The 23,626-nt window shown below is 35.4% G+C and overlaps 1 protein-coding gene across 1 annotated transcript; it reads left to right on the top strand.

The window, feature by feature from the left end:
• Window positions 1-4,669: 4,669 nt before the first annotated feature.
• LOC145269666 (uncharacterized) lies at window positions 4,670-23,609 on the top strand. The gene is made up of 2 exons (XM_080125376.1): window positions 4,670-4,870; window positions 18,236-23,609. The coding sequence occupies exon 2, from the start codon at window positions 18,492-18,494 to the stop codon at window positions 19,464-19,466; it is 975 nt and encodes a 324-aa protein (XP_079981502.1). The 5' UTR covers window positions 4,670-4,870; window positions 18,236-18,491; the 3' UTR covers window positions 19,467-23,609.
• The last annotated feature ends 17 nt before the right edge of the window (window positions 23,610-23,626 follow it).

Raw genomic sequence — 23,626 nt, 5'->3', positions numbered from 1 at the left:
TTTTTTCAGCATTTAATTTGCAACATTATTTTCTTTTGCAACATTATTTTCTCTTGCAGCATTTCTTTTCTTTACATTTTTTTGCAGCATTTTATTTTGCAACATTTTTTCTTTATTTTGCAGCATTTTTTTCCAACATATTATTTTTGCAGCATTTCATTTTTTTTGCAACATTTTTTTTTGCTAGAATTTTATTTTGCAGCATTTTTTTTGCAATATTTTTTTTTTGCAAAATTTTTTTTGGCAACATTTTTTTTTGCAACATTTTTTTTTATTTTGCAGCATTTTTTCAACATTTTTTTTGCAGCATTTCTTTTTTTGCAACATTTTTTTTATTTTGCAGCATTTTTTCAACATTTTTTTTTGCAACATTTTTTTTCCAGCATTTTTTTTGCCGCATTTTTTTTGCAACATTTCTTTTTTTTGCAACATTATTTTTTTGCAGCATTTTTTTTTTTTGCAGCATTTCTTTTTTTTTCAACATTATTTTTTTTGCAGCATTTTTTGGCAACATTTTTTACAGCATTTTTTTGCAACATTTTTTTTTGCCGCTTTTTCTTTTTTTTATTTTGCAGCATTTTTTTCAACATTTTTTTGCAGCATTTCTTTTTTTGTAACATTTTTTTGCAGTATTTTTTTGCAACATTTTTTTTTGCAGCATTTTTGCAGCATTTCTTTTTTTGCAACATTTTTTTTTTGCAGCATTTTTTTTAAGCATTTTTTTTCAGCATTTTTTTTTTCAACATTATTTTTTTTTTGCAGCATTTTTTATGCAACATTTTTTTGCAGCATTTCTTTTTTTACAACATTTTTTGCAGCATTTTATGTTTTGCAACATTTTTTTTTGCAGCATCTTTTTTGCAGCATTTTTTTTTTTGCAACATTTTTTTTTATTTTGCAGCATTGTTTTTCCAACATATTTTTTTTGCAGCATTTCTTTTTTTTTTGCCAGGATTTTTTTTTTGCAGCATTGTTTTTTTTGCAACTTTTTTTTTTTTGCAACATTTTTTTTATTTTGCAGCATTTTTTTGCAGCATTTTTTTTGCAGCATTTCTTTTTTTTTGCAGCATTTTTTTGCAGCATTTTTTTTTTTGCAATATTATTTTTTTTTGCAGCATTTTTTTGCAACATTTTTTTTTGCAATATTATTTTTTTTTTGCAGCATTTTTTTGCAACATTTTTTGCGGCTTTTTTTTTTTGCAACATTTTTTTTGCGGCTTTTTTTTTTTGCAACATTTTTTTTGCGGCTTTTTTTTGCAACATTTTTTTGCAGTATTTTTTTGCAGTATTTTTTTGCAACATTTTTTTGCAACATTTTTTTTGCAGCATTTTTTTTTTTTTTTTGCAACATTATTTTTTTTTGCAGCATTTTTTTGCAGCATTTCTTGTTTTTGCAACATTATTTTTTTGCAGCATTTTTTTTGCAACATTATTTTGCGGCATTTTTTTTTTTTTTGCAACATTATTTTGCGGCATTTTTTTTTTTGCAACATTATTTTGCGGCATTTTTTTTTTGCAACATTATTTTTTGGCATTTTTTTTTTGCAGCATGTTTTTTTGCAACATTATTTTTTTTGCAGCATTTCTTTTTTTTTGCAACATTATTTTTTGATTCTATATTTCCCCTCCCCCATCACGTGGGGGTAACAGCCTCCGAGGAGGAATGAGCTCCTCACGGCCAGGTTGATTATGTGGGAATAGCCTCGCAAGTGCCCGCGCCGACTTGGCTGGCATTGGTCTAGGAGGTTCAGGTACTTCTTCTGGAGTGATGTTCCCGCCGGGTTGCTGTGTCCGAAGGTTAAATTGAGGGTCTGGTACGACAGGGCTGTTTGTCTCTGTTACTTGGGGTATGTGAGGTGGGGCCCCTGGTAGCACGCTTGGGATGGGCTTTGGAGATGTGGGAGTCTCAAGTTTTCTGAGGCACCCCCGAATCCGCAAGGTCATTCTACCAGAGCGATTGGGGAGGGCTTCAATCACCCGACCAGTGATGTCCCAGAGACGGTTGTTTCTTTGTAGTATGACCAAGTCCCCACTTTGTAGTGGGCGGAGAGAATGGACCGTACGGTTATACATCTCTACGAGCCGGAGCCGCGTGTTGTGCCGAGACAGGGTTATCTCACACTTTCGAGCCGCAGCGATCCATTCTGGACGTGGCTTGTAAAGTATCAGGTGAGAAGGGAGGTAGGCGCATTCTTGATTCTTGATTCTACACATTTGACATAGAATAACATAAGGTACGGTAGTAGTATTTTCTCCCTGCCGCCCCCTCCCTTTTAATTGCACGTTTTCAAATGTAAAATAATTCTCTATATTTCGGAAAAGAAAATACAGTCAATCGGAAATTTCTTTTAGAATGGAAACAGAAAATAACAATCAGTCGTCTCGTGGCCAAAATACATTATTTTATTACGACCAGCAGGTTATGTGACTTTAATGGAAGTGTCTTTTATTTACGTTGGCCACGATTGAATCTGCGTGTTTGCCGATAAAATAATCATTTTGGGGCATGTTTTAAAATCCACAACGATTCGAAAAGTGATAGGTGCCTCCACGGCGATGTGTAAAACGTCAGTAGTACACATATTAATAGTGACGTCATCATTTCGTGTGTTTGTATTAATTTCTATGGATAAGCGTTCGCGTTATAATTATTAATGGAGTAAGGTTGTTTTTTTTTTGGGGGGGGGGGGTTCTATGGATAAAAAATAATATAAAACTTACCTTTTGTAAAACAAATACATTTTTGTTAACGAACTACACAGACTAGAGTTAATAAAATTAATTTTAACGTCCTCTGATGACACATGTATTTAAAAATAATGTTTCTTACAAGCCTCCGTACATTTGGGGGGGGGGAAGCGCAAAACATAAGGACCAGGACCACCCTCTATCAATTTAAATAATAAAATCAAAACAAATTTTTTAAAGGCCGATTTTGGATTTACAATTTTTATTATCCCATTATCTGAATAGTCTTATAATCTTTTATATGAATATATATATTTTTTTTATTATTGGAAACCTGTTATTAAAAAAAAAAATCCATTTAAACTTCATATCACATAAAATTTGAATTTAATATCATTTAAAGCTTTTTAAAAAATAATTATTTTTTTAGAATTGTTTTTTTTTTATTGTAATTCAAATAATTATATTACAGAGAAAAAAATTATTCAGAAATTGTTTTTTTTTTTGTTTTTTTGTTTTTTAAACATAATATTGAATTTATGTCCAATTTTATTTACAGTGAAATAAATAACAGGATTTTATATATAAAAATTACTAATTTTTTTTTTTTATTATTTTATCTTTTCAGCTTTAAAAAAATGTTGAAACTTTTATCAACCCACATTTATTTTGCTTAGTTTTCGGACCATGAAATATAGGGGAGGGGGGGACACCTAAAAAATATATTTCCGCTAATATTTAACGAAACCTACTTTTAATATATAAGTTTATTTAATAATGATCGAATATCGAAAATTCCAGGAAAATATAATTATTTGATTTTTACTAGATTTTTAAAACATGGGTGTGTGAACGCCTTCAAAAACGTCACTACATAGGAACATTGTTTTAAAGCGTCGATAATGTAAACACGATTTTTGTCTCGCATTTTCATTATTTTTGTATGCTGTAAAAATGCAAAAAAAATATATTAGCAGTTTATTTGAAGCTTTTTCTATTAAATGGTAAAAAAGTTAGGATGATAATATTGAATTAAATTATAATTACATCGTGTTACATATGGGGGGAGGGTTCAAACTGTGGCGCACGTTGGAGGTACCTAAAAAGTGATATAGCTGTAATCTGGATAAGTTTTTAATTTTAATGCTAAATGTTTATTCGGTTCGAAAAACAAATAATAACAAGCGGTACAAGAGCACAAGGAAAAATACCGTAGTGTTTTTGTCACGCGGATATTTTACCCTGTGCTCGTGGTACCACTCGACATTGCTTGTTTTTCAAGTCAAACATTTTAAAAATGTAAAAACACTGAAAACTTATCCAGTACAGCAAGGTAGAAGCGTAACTTATCTTGCCTTTGGTAACATTTATTTGATTTTTTTTTTTTTGCCTCTTTTTCGATTCGCTGTAGATTGTAAACCTCCCCCCCCCATCTTTTATTGGCAAAATCAAAGAGATGGATATTTTGGGTTTGTATTATTGTACACATAGATTCGAAAAAGTTGTCAAAAAACAAATATATAACAAATAAATGTTATCAAAGGCAAGATAAGTTACTTTTCTACCAAACTGGATATATTTTTTGTGTTTTTATTCAATGTAACAACGAAAACCATACAGTGTTTACCGATGTATTCGAAAATTCAAAATGGCGTCTCACACCCTCTTTAACACCGTAAGTTTGTAAAAAGGTGTTATAAATAAAAAAAACTATACAAAATACTATTAAAAACCCGCCGAATATATGTCAACCTATGTCACAGTAACATATATTGAGCGAGTTTTTAACAGTATTTTATCCGGTTTTTTATTTATAACATCTTTTCCCAAACTTACCGTGTTAAAGAGAGAATCAGACTCCATTTTGAATGTTCCAATTACATCGGTAAATACTGTATGGTTTTCGAGCTGAATAAACATGTTACCTTGAATAAAAACACGAAAAATATATCCAGTTTGGTAGAAAAGTAACTTATCTTGCCTTTGATAACATTTATTTGTTATATATTAGTTTTTTGACAACTTTTTCGAATCTATGTGTACAGTAATACAAACCCGATATGTTTATTCAATTATTCATTTTCTGCGGTCCTGATTTTCTGGTCACCATTTTGAATTTTACTGTTAACTGATTTTAGGTTTTTGTCATCGAAAAATCGTTTGAAAGAAACATTCCAGAAAGGTGAGTATTTCTGGGGTCTCTTGTAAAGTGGTTTGCTGTGAAAATTCTATACAATATCGGTCAATGTCAAGATTCTTTCTAACTTCCCCAAAACCATTTATAATGACGACTTTTTTTTGGGGGGGGGGGTGAAAATGAATATAACATTTAAAATCTTTTTTGGTAATTTTTTTTACTTACTTTTCGTATTTTTGACGCGTATAGAAATGGCCACCGCACCGCTGATAACATAAATTTTATTGCTTAATATCCGGGAAACTATTTCTTTGCTTTTTTTTTTTTTTTTTTTTTTGCATGGGGGTCACCACCACTTATCAAGGCCCGAAGGCCACTCAGGGATAAGGGTTATTGCGTATACAGTAATCAGTGAGATAGTATTGTAGTAATCATTAGTATTGGGGGTTTTGATAGAGTGTCTTACTTAAACGGGCGGTTTGTCAGGAGTTTGTTTATGTTGGACTTGAAGACGTCCAAGTTGTAGTCAGGTGGGAAACAGGCAAGCGGCAGAGAGTTCCACTGGCGTGCAGTTCTAAGAAAGAAACTTTGCTCATGGAATCTACGCTTGGATTTAGGCACAGATAAAGAGTGGGGAAAATTATTGACAGTAGTTTCAGCCAGACACTAGACAGGTGTTTCTCATGAAAGATTGGAGCTCAGACGAGCACCTGCCATGGAAACTTCTGTGGGAGAGAGGTTGCAGAGAAGAGAAAAGGACATCCCCCACTAAACCATGAAGCTTATATTGTACTCTGTCAAGGCAGGATAGGCTGTTTTTAGCAGCTCCTGCCCAGATGTGGCAGCAGTACTCCGTCCTTGGACGTACTTGGCTTTTATAAAGATAGAGAATTGCATCAGTAGTGAGATATCTTTTGGAGCGGTAGAAGGATCCCACCATTTTCCCAGCGTCTCTGGCAACAGATTTGATGTATGTGTTCCATTTTAGATCAGGAGTAAAGGTCAAACCCAGAAGCTTGTCAAAACATGGAGCCTCCCTAAGACGAGAGCCATCCATTTCAATTGATGCCAGATGGGGATCAGAGCGTTGATGATGTAAAGATAGAAGCTTGGTTTTGGATGCATTAAAAGTGACCAGCCACCTCTTCCCCCACTGTACCACGTGCTCAAGATCAGAGGAGAGATAATTAGAGAAAACTTTGTCATTTACGGCCTTTGATGTGTTGCCATAGATGTCAACAAATGATGTAAGTATGTGTTTTGGGAGATCATTGATGTAGATCAGGAAGAGAGTTGGACCCCTGAAGGACTCCAGCATTAATACTGTGGGCCTCTGATTTCTGCCCATCAACCACTACTCTTATGAACCTATCGGAGAGAAATGATTTAATGATTGAGAAAACATTTCCAGTAATACCGTAGCTGGAAATTTTGTGAAGTAGGCCCTTATGCCATACCTTATCGAAGGCCTTTGATATGCCAAGAGCAATTGCCCTGGAAAGGAAACCTTTGTCAAGAGATTCACTAATCCCGTGTGATATAACCGTTAGCACATCTGCTGTAGATCTTGCAGAGCGGAAACCAAATTGCATGTCACTAAGAAGGTTGTTTCTGTTGAGGTGGTTGACTACTTCTTTATTTAATATGGATTCCAACAACTTACTCATGACACACAGGAGAGTTATTGGTCTGTACTAAGAGGGAGATGACTTTTCACCTGAATTCTTAAATACAGGGCATACTGATGAGGTTTCCCAGGGTGTTGGAAAGCACTTCTCCTTAAGGCAACGCTTAAACAGTTTTGTAAGTATGGGGGCAACTTCTGGTTGGAGCTTTTTCAGCACTATAACTGGAATGCCATTAGGGTCAGTTGCTTTACTGGAATCAAAGTTCTTGGCAACATCACGCACAGATATTTGTATGTTGCATAGCGTGTTGTCTGTTATAGGAGGAAATACAGGGAGTTGGTCATTGTCGCATAGGGTAGAATTAGCTGCAAAGTTCTTGGCAAATAGTCTGGCCTTGTCTGATGCTGACGAGATGACCTCAGGTCCATTGATGATAGTTGAGATAGAATGCACACTTCTGTTCAAGATCCTTGCTGCAAATTTAAATGCGATATTCGTTTTCAGCATATCCGAAAACCTAGGTAAGTTGTGATTTTAAAAGTGGTTGTTTAGGTGGAAAGTAAGAAAAAATCAAAATGGCTTTCAGCAAATCCACCCCCCCCCCAAAAAAAATAGGAGATTTAGCAGAAAAAAAGTCTTTTGAACGCTGTTATTAAAACTTTAATTCTTCTCTACAGTTTGCATTTTGGAGACAGAAGTGTTTTTGTTGAAATAAGTGACTTCCATATTAATCATACTTTTTATTTTTAGATTCAAATATTAATAACTCCATTTTATTTCAGTATTTAATTTATGTATTTCTGTTTTATTAAATGCTAGCTTTTTTCTCGTCCATAAATCTTTATTTATCTACCAAGTTGATTGCAAAAATAGATTACATAATTGTATTCATTTTTAGCTCGTGAGAGGGGAATCTATCACCATACTTTCCCTTAAACACATTTGTTGGAGTTTTATTAAGTAGAATACTTAATAATTTTTTTTTTTAATGGAGAGTAGAAAACGCATTGTGGATGCATTATCGGCAGCTCCCGTTACTCTCGCTTCTCCTTATTTGTCCCTCAGTCCTCATTTTTTAATGAGTGATTTTTCTGACAAAGGGAGAAGAAAAAGCTGTTTTCTAGATTGGCAGTATTTTGCGCGAACAGTTGGCGGAGATGGCGGAAATTTTCTGTTTCTATGTCTATCCTTGTAGCCATGGTAAAGGTGCTGGAGGTAAACGTTTTATCTGGGCTGACATTATCCGCCTGGTAGTCAGGGACCCGAACCTTGGATTAACCACTAAGGAGGCTGTCCTATCAGCAGGTGCAAAGTACTGGGGCTGCTGTATTGCCATTTGGTGAATGGATTCTGGACAATGCAGTAGCTTCTGGTGGGGCCTCTTGATGCCATATTAGTGGGTAATTGTTACGGCTTTACCTTATGTGCAAAAAAAAAAAATTCTTCATTTCTTTTTCTCTCTTAGTTTCCCCTCTCTGTCCTGCTCTAAGTAAATCTGACGACCTAGTCCACAAATTCCAAAATTTCATCATGACAAATTTTTAAAAAATACACGATTAAACCCAGTTCTCCAACTTCCAACGTAGACCCCTACTACAATATCTCCTTCTCCAACATCAGGGGTCTACATTCTAATCTTCCAGAGGTTGAAACCCAATTACAGGAGACTAAACTAGACCTTTTATTTTTATGTGAAACTGGCATTGGACAGGCTATTTCCCTAGAGGAGTTCGCAATTAAAGGATACTATAACTTAACTTCTAAATCTGACCCCCAAGATCGCCATGGGCATGGAATATATGCCTATATTAAAGATGGCTTTCCATGTGGTAGGGACATCTCCAGGGAAGATCCTAACTTACTCTATATGTGCTTCCGGGTTGCTTTAGCTCACACTACGGCATTTATATTTACTCTCTATCGCCCCCACAACAGCAGAGTTACTATCTTTAAAAGCATATCTGAGAAAATTGACTAAGTCCTATCTGCTTATCCTTCAGCTAACATTCACGTATGTGGAGACTTCAATGTTCACAACGTCGAATGGTTGACCCACTCAAACAAGATCGATGATGAGGGGAGGTTCTGTCATGATTTCTCCATTGCTTATGACCTCACTCAGATTGTTCATGAACCCACCCGTGTGCCCGACAATGAAGGCCAGTATGCAAGCCTACCAGACCTTTTTCTCACAACTTGCCCTGAACTATGGTCAGTTTCTGTTTTGTCTCCTCTTGGATCTTCCAACCACTCTGTTGTATCAATTAAGATAAAAATGAAATGTAATAAGCTCCAGACGTACCTCTCCATCGTACAGTATATCGATACACTACGGCTGACTGCGATAGCTTCCGTACATTTATATCGGATCTACCTCTGCATTCCATGTTTAAAAAGGATGTGTCCTGTATAGTATCAGACCTGACAGAATGGTTAATTGTAGGTATAGACCATTTCATACCCTCGAAAACCTTCCAGCAAAAACCTAACAGCCAGCCATGGTTCTCTCCAGAATGTGCTGCTGCCATTGCGCACAGAAATCACTTTTTCCACTGCTTCCAATGTAATAGATGTATGGAAACTAAAGCCGCTTTCAGGACTGCCAGCAACCATTGTAAGAAAGTAATAAAGAATGCAAGAGAGTTGTATGCTCAATCCGTTAAGTCCAAAGTAGCTGAGCAGTGGCTTGGTTCCCACCAGTTTTGGCAAATAGCAAACAGAATCCTGAACAGAAGCGTGTGCTCTATCCCAACTATCATCAATGGACCTGAGGTAATCTCGTCAGCATCAGACAAAGCCAAACTCTTTGCCAAGAACTTTGCAGCTAATTCTACCCTTTGCAACCAAGGCCGCCAACCCCCAATATTTCCTCCTGCATCAGAAAACACGCTATGTGATATACGTATATCTGTACGTGATGTTGCCAAGCTAATCAAAAACCTTGATTTCAGTAAAGCAACTGGCCCTGACGGTATTCCAATTATAGTACTCAAAAAACTTCAACCAGAACTAGCGCCCATACTTACAAAACTGTTTAAACGTTGTCTTAAGGAGAATTGCTTCCCATCACCCTGGAAAATCTCACCAGTATGCCCTGTATTTAAGAATTCAGGTGATTGCTCATCTCCCTCTCAGTACAGGCCAATAAGTCTCCTGTGTGTCATGAGTAAGTTGCTGGAATCTGTGTTAAATATAGAAGTAATCAACCATCTCAACAAAAATAACCTTCTTAGTGACACTCAATATGGTTTCCGTTCTGCTAGATCTACAGCAGATGTGCTTACAGTTATATCTCATAGGATTAGCAAATCTCTCGACGGAGGCAACCTTTCTAGGGCAATTGCTCTGGACATATCTAAGGCCTTTGATAGGGTATGGCATAAAGGTTTACTTCACAAGATCTCCAGCTATGGTGTAGCTGAAAATGTCTTCTCAATTATTATATCATTTCTTTCTGATAGGTTCATAAGAGTAGTAGTTGAGAGGCAAAAATCAGAAGCTCACAGTATTAATGCTGGTGTCCATCAGGGGTCCATCCTGGGCCCAACTCTTTTCCTGATCTACATTAATGATCTTCCAAATCACATCTTTACATCATTTGTAGATATTTATGCTGACGACACTACCATTTATGGTAGCACATCTAAGACAGTAAACGACCAAGTTCTCTCCGATTCTCTCTCCTCTGATCTTGAGCACGTAGTACAATGGAGAAAGGAGTGGCTGGTTACTTTTAATGCATCTAAAACCAAGCTTCTCTCTTTACATCATCAACATTCTGATCCATGTCTGGCATCAATTGAAATGAATGACTCTCGTCTTCAGGAGGCCTCAAGTTTTGACAAGCTTCTGGGCTTGACCATTACTCCTGATCTTAAATGGAACGTGTACATCAAATCTGTTGCCAAGGCCGCTGGAAAAATGGTGGGATTTTTCTATCGATCCGGTAGATATCTCACTGCTGATGCAATTCTCTATCTATATAAGAGCCAGGTACATCCAAGGATGGAATACTGTTGCCACATTTGGGCAGGAGCTGCTAGAAAGGACTTGTCCTGCCTTGATAGAGTTCAAAATAGACTTTGTAGCCTCGTAGGAGATGTCCTTTTCTCTTCCCTGCAACCTCTATCTCACAGAAGAGATGTTGCGAGTTTGTCTCTGATGTATCGTTATTTTCATGGAAAGTGTTCGACTGAGATTCAGTCTATGGTCCCCCCTCGCCAAACTTTCACAAGAAACACTCGTCTAGCTGAAAACACTGTCAATAATTCCTCCCACTCTTTATCTGTGCCTAAAGCTAAACGTAGATTCTATGAACAAAGCTTCTTTCTTAGAACTGCACGCCTGTAGAATTGTCTTCCGTTTTCCTGCTTTCTGACTGACTACAATATGGTTGTGTTCAAGTCTAACGTAAATAAGTTCTTGATGCGCCGTTCCATATAAGTTATCAAATTTACCGAATTTTCATTACTAGTGATTACTATATTGTCCAATTTCTACTATATACTCTTTAACCCTTATCCTTGAGTGGCCTCTTGACCTTGATAATGTGGTGATGCTTGTGTAAAAAAAAAAAAGCAAGAAATTTAGCCAAAAAACAACTATACGAAAAATAACAATATACAATAAAACCAACAAAAGTTAATTGTATGCCTGCTTGCTTGGCTCATTTGTTTTGGCTTCCAAGTAGTTTTTATCGCTCTTTATTTAATCTCAGGAATTCAGTTTTTCCCAGCGGATTTGAAAAAAAAAAAAATGCCGGCATCTTTTTTGGAAGGTGCAAGCCTCGTTTGGAATTCAAGGTTTATAGGTGTTTTGAATTTTTTCGTATTTTATTTATTTTTTTTATGAGAGTAGCCAGTATAGTATAACCACGACTACCGAGAGAGAAGGAGGCCAGTGAAAATGACAGCGTGATGTAAATGCCAAATGAACTAGTAGGTAAAGGGTACCTAGAGTCTCCTGTGTTCAACAACGTAGTCACACTAACAGGCATAAAAAATATGGCTGTGGTACCGAACGTCCATGTATTTTCTTCTTTTGGATAGTTATTACATTTGGATAATTTTAATCTAATAAAATATAGTAAGTGAACCTGTTTTTGAACTTTTATTTCTATCGGAGAAAGTCAAATATTTCATTTTATTTATTTTTTTTACCGCAAAACAAATAATTTTTATATAATATTTTTCAGTCCGTTCTTTTAATAATAAACTTTTATTAGTATTTCCACATATTTTAAAAGTTAGCACTTTTCACAGTTTTTTTTTTTACGATCGATGAATTTTCAATATTTTAGCACCGGGCGTAATTTATTTCTTTGAAATACAGGGTGTCCCAAAAGAGGTTGATGGTTAACAAAAATTCATAACTTTCTTAATTTTTTATAGTTTTCTTTTATTTTGTCAGATCATCTAGAGTAACCCTTCCAAGGTCATCATGAGTCGTTATACTACCGAGGAGTGGATATTTATCTTAGAGTCATATTTTCGGTTGAATGAGTCAATATCAGAAACTCAAAGAGAATTTTAACGAAACTTCAACTCAAGAAATTCCCCTACTCCCAATGCAATAAAAGCTATGGTGGCTCGATTTCATGAGCAAGGGTCTATATGTGACCTCCCTAAATCTGGCAGACCCCATACGGCAAGAAGTGATGAGAAATATCAGAGATTAGCAGAGAGTGTGGCTGAGGATCCATCCACATCAGTAAGAAGAAGATCAAGTCAAATTGGGGTCTCTCGATTATCTCTTCACAGAATGCTTCATGAAGAGGGCAAATTTCCATATAAAATTCATTGGTGCAAGAGCTTCAGCCAAACGATCCGAAAAAAGGCTGGAATATGAAAATTGGTAAGCATAACTAAAATATTAAGGAAGTTAATCAAATTTAAAATATGTCAGCTTCTTTTTGGGACAGCCTTGTATATTTAAAACTTCCAAGTTTTTGTTTTTTATAACATTTTAACTGTAAATAATTTACATGACTGAAATGGGAAATGGAATAGAGAATTTTTTATTCTCTCCCGAGACATACGAACAACACAAATTAATTAAGAATTCATTAACTAATCAGTTTTAATTAAAGTTTTGACATGAACTAAAAATAAAGATTATATTAAATTTTATTTAACATATTTTCTTATCTTATAAATAAATGTTGTTTGCACCGTGCTGAAATATTAGAAAGCGATTTTTATAACTATTCTGCACTTTCACCTAACAATTTAATTAAAAAAAAAAATGAGGTTTGTTTTACTGTACACATAGATTCGATGAAGTTGTCAAAAAAAAAAATATATAACAAATGTTATCAAAGGCAAGATAAATTACTTTTCTACCTAACTGGATATGTTTTTAGTGCTTTCATTTAATGTAAAATGTTTATTCAGTTTGAAAATCATAGTGTTTATCGATATATTTGAGAAAGACAAATGGTGGTGAGCTCGCTGTTGAATGCATTAAGTATGGGGAAATAAGTTAAAACTAAAAACTATACAAAATACTATTAGCAACTCACTCAAATATATTTTATTTTGACATAGGCTGTCATTTGATAACATTTATTTGTTATATATTTGTTTATGGAAAACTTTTTCGAGTCTTTGTATAGTAAAACAAACCCCAAAAAAGATACCATAAAGATTTAATTTAACTTGGAAATACTATTTAAAATACACGTGCATACACTGCACAAGCACCCTTATTATTATCATCATAATAATAATAATAAAAACTGGTGTAGATGACATCGACTGGTGTCACACCAACTAGTTGTGAAGGGTAAGGGAGGATGGAAAGACCGAGGTGAGAGAGTACTGACCAAATCTCCACTGGAAGTGTGCAGTTCAAATCTGGTACCTTGGGGAGGTATTTTGTCACCCAAACCCCAGGAAACACCAATGGTCGATGCCAACAAGAAATCAATGGCAAATGGCTGTTGCAATATCGTGTAATCATCTGCACAATGGTCAAGAGGTGGAGAACACTGGAAATCTGGGGAGACTTGTTGTCACTCGGTCTCCAGAGAACACCACAGGTTACTGCCAGTGAGCAATTACTGATGATGCCCTGTGAGACAACTAGTAAGTGAAATAATAATAATAATGCCCCCTCCCAAATTCACCACCACCCTGATTTAATATTGTACATGTTTACTATATTTCCTTAGTTTTTAACCAATATTCACATTATGGTATGATTGTCTTTTAGTAGTTATGTGAACTTCATTTCCGTGTCCATGTATTCTGCACTGATATGAAAATGAAGACTATAGCAGAGTATAGGATTGCTAACCATGTAACTGATGAAAATACGCTACATATTTCGATGAAAAACATGAGGAAAAAAATGAACATAGAAGAACAGAAAACCAAAACTTTAAATTTAATTTCTGTATTTCACAAGATTATATGTTGAAATATTTAAATAACTATTACTTTAAAGTAATAGTTATTTAAATATTTCAACATATAATCTTGTGGGGAATATCCAGCTTCCCAATAAGGGGCACTCTGGATAAGAACAAAAATAATCTCAGTCATGAATGATTTCTCTTCCACTGACCGAGGACAGAAAAGGTGAAGTGTAGCATCAAAACAGATATTACACTGTGATCTTGTCCAGAAGGAACTGCACACCAATGGAACTCTCTGCCGCTTGCCTGTTTCCCGCCTGACTACCACTTGGATGTCTTCAAGTCCAACATAAACAAACTCCTGACAAACCGCCCGTTTAAGTAAGACACTCTATCAAAACCCCCAATACTAATGATTACTACAATACTATCTCATTGATTACTGTACACGCAATAACCCTTATCCCTGAGTGGCCTTCGGGCCTTGAAAAAAAAAAAGAAATGTTTGTGTTTAATATGTTTCTTTAATTGTTTGTTCCCTAAATTCATAATTCGGTTTTATCAGTATTAAATTGTATATTGCTTTAAAATTAGGTAATTTTACATAGATAATATTTATATTTTATATTGAATAAAATTCAGTTTCATTATTAATCGAATTGGGTTCCTTTTATTTTCTTTTTTGACATGCTTTAATGCTCTTTTTAAAAATGCCCTCATATGAGGGCATTTTTAAAAAGAGCATTAAAACATGTTAAAAATATCACTATTAACAGTGATAGTTTGACAAATCTTACCTACATTGCCTGCAGGCATTTCTCAGTTAACAGGCCTTCTATATCTCGGTGGTCATGGTATAACACCCCAACCTCCCCATGTTAAGAACGGCTTTCCAAATAAACACCCCAACCTCCCCATGTTAAGAATGGCTTTCAGAATAAACACTCCCTTCTTCCAAGAAGATGCTGCCATTTTTTCCCCCCAAATCCGATCAGAAAAACTGAATTTTTGAGATTAAATAAGGAGCAATAAAAACTACTTGAAAACACAAACAAATGAGCCAGGTAGGTATAAAATTAACTGCGGTAACACTTATTTCTTGTATATATTATTATTTTTCATATTGTCGTTTGTTGGTCAATCTGCTAAATTACCTTTGAAAAAGTCATTTGTTCATATCATGAAAACAATTTCCTTGAGCCACTTTTAAATGTTATATTCGTTTTCAGCATAACCGGAAACCTTAAAACGTCATTTTAAAGCGATTGTTAAGGTGGAAAGTAAGTAAAAAAAAATGGCCAATAATAAAAAATATCACTAGGTGGCCAGAAAGTGAGTGCTCATTTTTGAATTCATATAGAAAGTGATCTCCACTTTTTGAAAAAATATCATGAAAACTATTTCCCTGCACTACTTTTAAATGCTATATTCGTTTTCAGCATCCCCGAAAATCTTTAAAAGTCATCATTGTAAAGGGTTTTTTTTTTTTGAGTTGGAAAAAATCTTCACATTGACCAGAATATCGCGTAATATTCAATCATTATTGAATTTTCTTGCTCACATGCTATTATTCAGAATTTGTGGCCGTGGGTCATCATTAGAGATGTCCTAATTTTTTGTAAAATTACCAACATTTTACGCACTATCAGCCACGTCATCCTTTTGTGAAGGCCATTCGCCCGTGTATGGAGTATTGTCATATTTGGGCTGGTGCATCTGCCACTAGTCTCTCACTCCTAGACAAGGTTCAAAAGAGAGTTACCAATCTTAGGTCCTGAACTGTCATCTAAACTTCAGCCTCTGTCCCATCAACGAAATGCTGCATGCCTCTGCCTGTTCTACAAGTACTTTAATGGTGAATGCTCTGATGAACTGCAAGCACTTGTACGAACTCGGCGTAATTACCTTTGACCAACCTGACAAGCAGCTAAATCCCACCTCTTCAAAGTAGAGATCCCTAGATGTAAGAGAGCGTTCTACTCCAAAACTGCTAGACTTTGGAATTCCCTTCCGGGTCCCTGCTTCCCCAACTGTACTAACATACAGAAGTTCAAGTGTGCCTTGTTTGGGGTGAAAATGCAAAAAAAAAAAAATCTTACATACTTTTTACAGATACTGCTAGTTTCTTTAATTGGATCGGGTAAGCAGTGTTTTTTTTTCTTTTTTTGCTGTTGTTCATGTTAATTTTATTAATTAGAGGCCTCCATACATTTTTAAAACAGGAGCTAAAACCAAGTTGACACCACTTAGAAATAAACATTATTTAACAATGAAAATAATTTCAAATTGTAGTTTAATTTGCTATTTTATAATTGACAATAGTCATTTTTTTTTTATCTTATATGAAAATATTTTTTTAAAAATTAGAAAAACTTACTTAAAAATCTATGTTTAAAACTTCATACCATATTCGAATTTTATTCTATTTAAATCTTTTAAAAATTAATTATTTTTTTAGAATTCTGTTTTTTTTTTTTTTTGTAATTTAACTAATTATTAGGTTGGTGCAAAAATAATGTCATTTTTTTGACGTCCAAATTCAAAAATTCATAATAAACTTTATTAATCGAAATAAAAACCATTAGAACCGACACATTTTTGCCAACGAGAAACAAGTTTATTTATCAGCATAGAAATCTGGAAGTTCTGGAAGTGATGAAGTCATTGAAGTCTGATTCAGCATCATCTCAGCTTTTGAAGCATTTTTCGTGCAGGAAGTTGTCGAGATGCTTGAAAAGTGATAATCGGTAGGCAAGACGTTCGGTGAATATGGATCAGTTTAGCAAAATGCGGGCGAGTGTTGTCATGGAGGAGAATTGGTCCCATCATATTTACTAATCTCGAGCACATACGTTGGAGCTTCTGGTGCATTTCATTAATTTGTTGGCAGTATTTCTCTGCTGTAATCGTTTCACCCGGACCCAAGAAACTGTGATGGATGAGACTGGCCTCAGACCACCAAACAGTCACCATAACCTTTTTTTGGTGCAATTTTGGCTTCATCTTGGTTGTTAACACCTCATCTCAAAAATACAGACCCGACATTAGGATTGAATGGCGACACCTAGAAAAAGCGTCATATGAAACTGGCAAGACTCGCTAACCATCTAACCTTCCTGTACAGATGTAAAGACTTAAAACTCATACCAGCAGGGTTGACATTACAAACAGCAGTGGATTCCAGGAAGGCACTTAGAGTCACGGAAACGGCAGGGCATGCCCTCGTTTGAGAAAGGATCCAACACACCCGCTGGAATAAACAAAAACTAAGGAACAAAATCTCCGACACCTTAACATCGTTCCTTGTCAAAGTGACCCAAGAGGACCAAAAAGGTGCTGAGTTCAATCCTGAACGAAGGCAGTGAAAAAGTAACATAAAAAACAGAGAATCAGCAACTATGTCCCAAAGCCTAGCTGAAGTCCAAACACGGTACCCCCGTAATAATAATAAAGGGTTGGGTTTGAGACTCCTAACAAACGGTTCCCCAGTTCGATACTAAACACCTGACGAAGGCCGGAGGGCAAAACGGACGAAACGTTGTGACAATAACAACCAAGATAAGGAAGTCAGTCCGACAATCTCAATCAATGAAAAAATTGGTTATCAATTTTTCTATTCATTTAATTATCCTAATCTCATTTTCACTTACCTAATATTCTTATTTATACGTAACAAAAGGAGACGAGATGTTGAAAGAGGAGGAGAATGATCCCCGCAGTCGGAGTTTCCAGCGGGCCGTCTTTTTGCTAACCTTTTTCTGGTCCGTCGAGGATTCCTGTCCGTTTTGAGGTGCTTTTTCTTCTTCCCCCTCTTCTTCTCCAGCCACTCGTCGACAATAAACAATTTTGCTCAAAGCTGTGTGAATTTCCTTGTTTGGTGTTTTGGTTTCGCAAGTTCCTCGTTTGAATCGTGCCGAAGCATCACAGAACTTGTTTCTGTTTAGCCAGTCCTTCCTATCTATGTACAATTCGGTCTGGGGTGGGGATACAGAGGGATGATAGATGGGGAGCAAAATGGGCATACATACTGAATAAAATTATGGTTAAATAACGAGAAAGAGTTAATCATCGCTACTTATATATACATATACATATACCCCCCGCACACACACACACACACATATATATATATATATATATATATATAACAAAAGGAGACGAAATTTATAACTCAGATAATTTTATTAAAGTCAACCAAAAATAATAAAATTTTTGAGATAATTTTACATAATAAATGAAATAAAAACATGCAAACAGTCTGTGAGAAAGGTTAGGGTTAGTTTTAAATGCAACAGTCTGTGAAGAGGGTGAACCATCATTAATTCAGAAATATATACAAATGAACAAAGTGTATATTTTAGAATATTTTAACAATACTAAATGAATTTATGCTCACATCAAGTTTTTTTTTTTTCATTTTTGCAGATTTCAACTGTTATTGATGATTATTTTTGTACCGTCAACAAAAAAGACTTAGAAATATTTTTAAAAATTTTTTTATTTGTATGTGAACTGATAATTCAACAAAAAAACAATGAGAAATATTTTTTGGAATTGTTTTTACTTGTGTGGTAACTGATAAGAATTCTTAGTTTTCTTTAAGAACACACTGTTGAAGAGACGTACTTCCTGTGAGAAGGATAAACCTTTATTAACTAAGCAACGTGCATCAACAGAAAATATGCAAATAAACAAAACAGAGAACGTGTATCCTTGTACAGTTTGTAACTCTGTATTTTCACAAAAGATCAACCTAAAAAGTCACATGCGAGTACACACAAGAGAAAAACCATATTCATGCAAAGTTTGTGGATCGGCATTTTCACATAGTTCTAATCTCAAAACGCACATACGTGTACACACAGGGGAGAAACCTTATTCGTGTGAAATTTGTTTAGTTGCCTTTTCTGATAAATCAAGCTTAAAAAATCATATGATGATACATACTGGAGAGAAACCTTTCCACTGTGAAATATGTGGATCTTCATTTTCACGAAAATCTCATCTGAAGTCACACTCTCGAAGGCACTCAGGCGAGAAACCATTTGCTTGCAATGTTTGTGGATCCTCATTTTCAGAAAATTCAACGCTGAGAAAACATTTGCTAACACACACTGGATTAAAACCGTATTCATGTACAGTTTGTGGGCTTTCTTATTTTGATGAGTCCAGTTTAAAACGTCACATTCGACTACACACTGGTGAAAAGTCGTACATTTGCGAAGATTGTGGCGCCGCTTTTTCTGTTATTTCAACGTTAAAATCACACAGAAGAACCCACACTGGGGAGAAACCATATTCATGTCAAATTTGTGACATGGCTTTTGCTGAAAATTCCACTTTAACTAAACATATACGAATACACACAGGTGAGAAACCATATCGTTGCCAAATATGTCCATCTGCTTTTTCACGAAATTCTCATCTAAAAGCACATATCCGAACACACACAGGAGAAAAACCATATTCCTGTGAATTCTGCAATGCTGCATTTTCAGATAATTCCAATTTAAAAACCCACAAACGCATACACACTCACGAGAAACCATATTCTTGTAAAGTGTGCGGCTCGGCATTTTCACAGAAATCTAATCTGGAAACACACATACGGACACACAAAAAAAATCTGGAAGATCTGTTGAGCCATGCAGCTTGAATCTTAAAAATTCAAAGAAATTTTTTGCCATTTTTCATGTTTTAAATTTTTTGTCAAGTAAAACTGAAAGCAAAGAGCAGAAAACACTATCAATAATTCCCTCCACTCTTTATGTTCCTAAACCTAATCGTAGATTCCATGAACAAAGATTCTTTCTTAGAAGTGCACACCCGTTGAACTGTCTTCCATTTTCCTGCTTTCCAGATGACTACAATCTGATTGTCTTCAAGTCCAACGTAAACAAGTTCTTGATGAGCCGTTTCACTTAAGTTAACAAATTTACCGAATTTCCATTACTAACAGTTACTATATTGTTACATTGACTACTGTACACTCTTACCCCTTATCCTCGAGTGGTCTCTGGGCCTTGATATGTGGAAATTCCTATGTAAAAAAATATTTTTAAAGGATTTTATTGTATAAAAAATTTTTTTTTTTTTTTTTTTTTATTGGAATAGAATGTTTTAAAGATTTGTTATGTTGGTACTGTCCATGATGCTATTGTTTTTTTCTCCCTCTTCCAATTGTAATTCAGTTCGCCATGTTGTGATTAGCTTATATCTGTGTTATGTCAGACAGCAGCTAAACCCAAGCTTTTGCTCAGAATAATTCAGCTGTTGATGCCAAAGTCAAGCGAACACTTGAGATACATCTGGTTCACAATGTACGCCAGTTCTACAAATGGAATTTAAAAAAGATTACAGATTATTTTTACACTGAAAATCCGAAGTCTGAATGCAAGATACTTTTTACAGATCGCAAATTTTTAGATGATGAGTGGTTATTCATATACTTTGCATAAAACTTATATAAAATCAATCAATAAAAATAATCAATAAAAATAATCAATAAAAATAATCAATAAAAATAATCAAGAAGATAATCTAGAAGATCTGTGGAGAGATGCAGCTTGAAAGATCGTCACACACTTGAGAACATAAAACCTCTTACATTATGACTGAAGCAACATCGGATGTCCCAGGAAGAGAGGTAACTGACCGACATTTGAACTGGTGACAATGTTGTAGAAATAAGTGTTTTGATAATGGAAGAATATTTTGAAATAGGACTAGAAATTAATGTAGAAATAATTAAACCAGAAATATGTAAAATATGTTTAGAAGGATCTTTAATAAATAAGATTTGGATGTCAAGGGTGAAAGATCCATTATAGAAACCTTGATTTAATTTGAATAAAATAGGATATGCATCAAGTGTGCTTGAAAGCCAAATCATAACGTAATATTAGGAAAAAAAATTACTTCTAAAAACTAAACTCTATCCTCAATTTGTTGTTTTGTTTCTTTTTCTCTTCTTTCTTGCCATATTCTAAAGTCGGAGAAAGAGGAGTCTGTTGATGCATTGTATCTCAGCGGTTGTATTTTGAAATGTTGGAACTGCGTTGGCAACACAAGCTTAACGTCAAGGGTGTGAGTTCCATTATAGAAACGTTAATTTAATTTGAATAAAATAAAATACACATCAAGTGCACTTGAAAGCCAAATCACAATGTATAATTAGGGAAAAAAATTATTTGTTTGAAATTTATAATTGAAATGTTTTTATAAACAAGGATACCTGACAAAAGGCCAGGCATGGAGTTTTGGTTCCATAGATACATGACGTAATGAGTTGAGAGACACCTTAGAAAGTTAGACACTCTGTAACAGGCAGTCAGGAAAGATAGTCAACAGATGGGATGGCACCAAGCAGGAGCAAGATCGATTAAAATGTAGACAAGACTGTATTAGTGTTCAATCTTTCCAAGGTTGCTGAAATAAACCCAAGATCTTGTTTGTGGTAGAATTTTCGTTGCAGCTTTTCAGCTAACAAGATCGAAGATGGATCAAGTGTGTTCCGTGATTGGATAAATGTAAAAACCACACAGAATGATATTCATCCCTTTTGTTGAAGGTATGTCTTCCTTTGTCTGTCAAGATGTTTATCCGTTCCTTATTTGTCGTTATATGTGAACATACACCGGACAAGTTGTTTTGTGACATTTTGAAAAACTTGGCGAAAAATGTGTATGAAAAACAGACACACCCCTCCTTTGCTATCACCTGGGGCAGACCGTGCCTTCCTTTCCGTAGCTACAGCACTGACTTCCACTGAAAGATGCTACTTTAAAGATTGCTTAATATCTGGAAACCTAACAACAAACGGAAAAGTGACTGTACACCTTTTTTTTAATTTTCACAGAAGTCTAATCAAGAAACACAGGAATGCACGGAAAAGTAAATAAATTTAAGAAAGAAGTTCATGGAATCTACATTTATGTTTAGGCACAGAGAAAAAGGCACAGATATTATTGATAGTGGATCCAACTAGACAAGTGTTTTTCATGAAAGTAAGATTGGAACTCAGACGAGCGCTTGTCATGAAAATAATAAAGCAGAGATAGGCTCACAACAGCTCTTTTGTGGAACATTTGTTAGAACGTGCTCGAGCCATTATCAGAGATGAGGAACCGGTTGTAATGATGGCGCGGGCAGCCAAGACTAATGCTGAAAAGAGTCCCAGTTTGAGACCCACGACCAATGGGAGATGTTTCTGCTGTGGCCAGCGAGGCCATATCGCAAGAAATTGTATTAACAAGTGGCGGGGGCGCCCGCGCTGTTTCCAATGTGGTAGCTATGGACATTTATCCCAAAATTGTGCGGGAAATGCATCAGGGGGCAGGACGCCAGCGCCGCCCTGTTCCCTGGACAAGATTTAATTGAGGCGCAACCGACAATAAATGTGTACGTTGACCAAGTGCTTTGTTCAGCTCTTCTCGACTCCGGGTGCTCACATGAGTGCCAAATTGTGTCGAAACTGGACAAAGCAGAACATCAAAGTAACCACAATAGGTGGCAATACGCAATTCTGTGGGAAAGATGTTGCAGGGAAGAGAAATGGGCAACCCCCACTAGGTTACAAAGTCTATTTTAAACTCTGTGAAGGCAGGATTAGGTGTTTCTAGTAGCTCCTGACCAGATTGTGGCAACAATACTCCATCCTTGGATTCACTTGGCTCTTATATAGTTAGAGAATTGCATCAACAGTAGAATGATCCCACCATTTTTCCATCACCTTTTTAGCAACTTTTATGTCTGGATACAAAATCCTTTTGGCAGATGACAAACAATCTGCCACACCAAAGAATGTAGATTATTCCATTGGAAGAGCTGTGTAAATATTTAACTTGAATGATCGGCAAACATCTGCTAACACCGAATGAAGAATAGACAATGTTCTATGCTAAGACAAACAGGACATCAAATACATTATGTCTGCATAAAACATGTCTGTTCTAAACTACTATAGCATTGATAAAGCCGAACGTGAAAATAGAACGCAATATCAAAACCTGAATAACTTGAAAATAACATGCTCTCTGAAAGAGGTAAGAGGAACTGGTTTAATGAAAAAACCTTAAAATGTGTGACCACGACGTGACCCATTTGACAGGCCACCCATCTCAAAATGCTGTGTGCTGTGAATTTCTACTTCCATTTCTTTGCCGTTCTCGTTGGCCGTGCTGCCAGCTTCTCATACCAGTGGTTGCAGACGAAATGCACGTGGGTCACAAGTATAAAAATAAACACATTTCACATATATTTGATGGACTTGTGGGTGTATCTTCTCCACATTCTATCGATGTTATATTTGTCTCTAAAAACTCTATTCATTAACCATTGCCTGCTATCATCTATTTAGTCAGCGTCTCGATCTCAAAATCCCTCACCAGAAGCTGCCCTTCTTTCCCTAAGCATCTCACTGACTGCCCTCTGTCAAGTGTCGTTGATTCTCTTTGTTATCCGTTCAAGAGATTTCTATTGTCATTTGTCAAATGTAAAAATATCTACAGGTTCATTGTAATTTCCTTTTCTTTGTTCATTGTTTGTCATTTCCCACTTTTCTTTATCCCCACTTCCCAGCACTTAGTGACTCGGATTATCTTCATTGTATCACAAATGTACTTGAACATATAATTCCCGGAAGGTGGTACAGTGACAATGTTCGATGACAAAGGCACACATCAAAGACAAGGGTATAAAAGAAACTGAAAAAAAAAACTGCTCTCATCATCAAATTACAAATTACGTTCTAAATTACAGAATTGCTCATTAAACAGAAGACAAACAAATAAAAAAAAAATGAATAAGAAAATACAA

The sequence above is a fragment of the Euprymna scolopes genome, chromosome 45, assembly GCF_053919585.1.
Source record: "Euprymna scolopes isolate OS-2025 chromosome 45, ASM5391958v1, whole genome shotgun sequence".
Lineage (NCBI taxonomy): Eukaryota > Metazoa > Mollusca > Cephalopoda > Sepiida > Sepiolidae > Euprymna > Euprymna scolopes.
The sequence above is the reverse complement of the archived record's forward strand: the minus strand, read 5'-3'. Positions and strand labels throughout refer to the sequence as shown.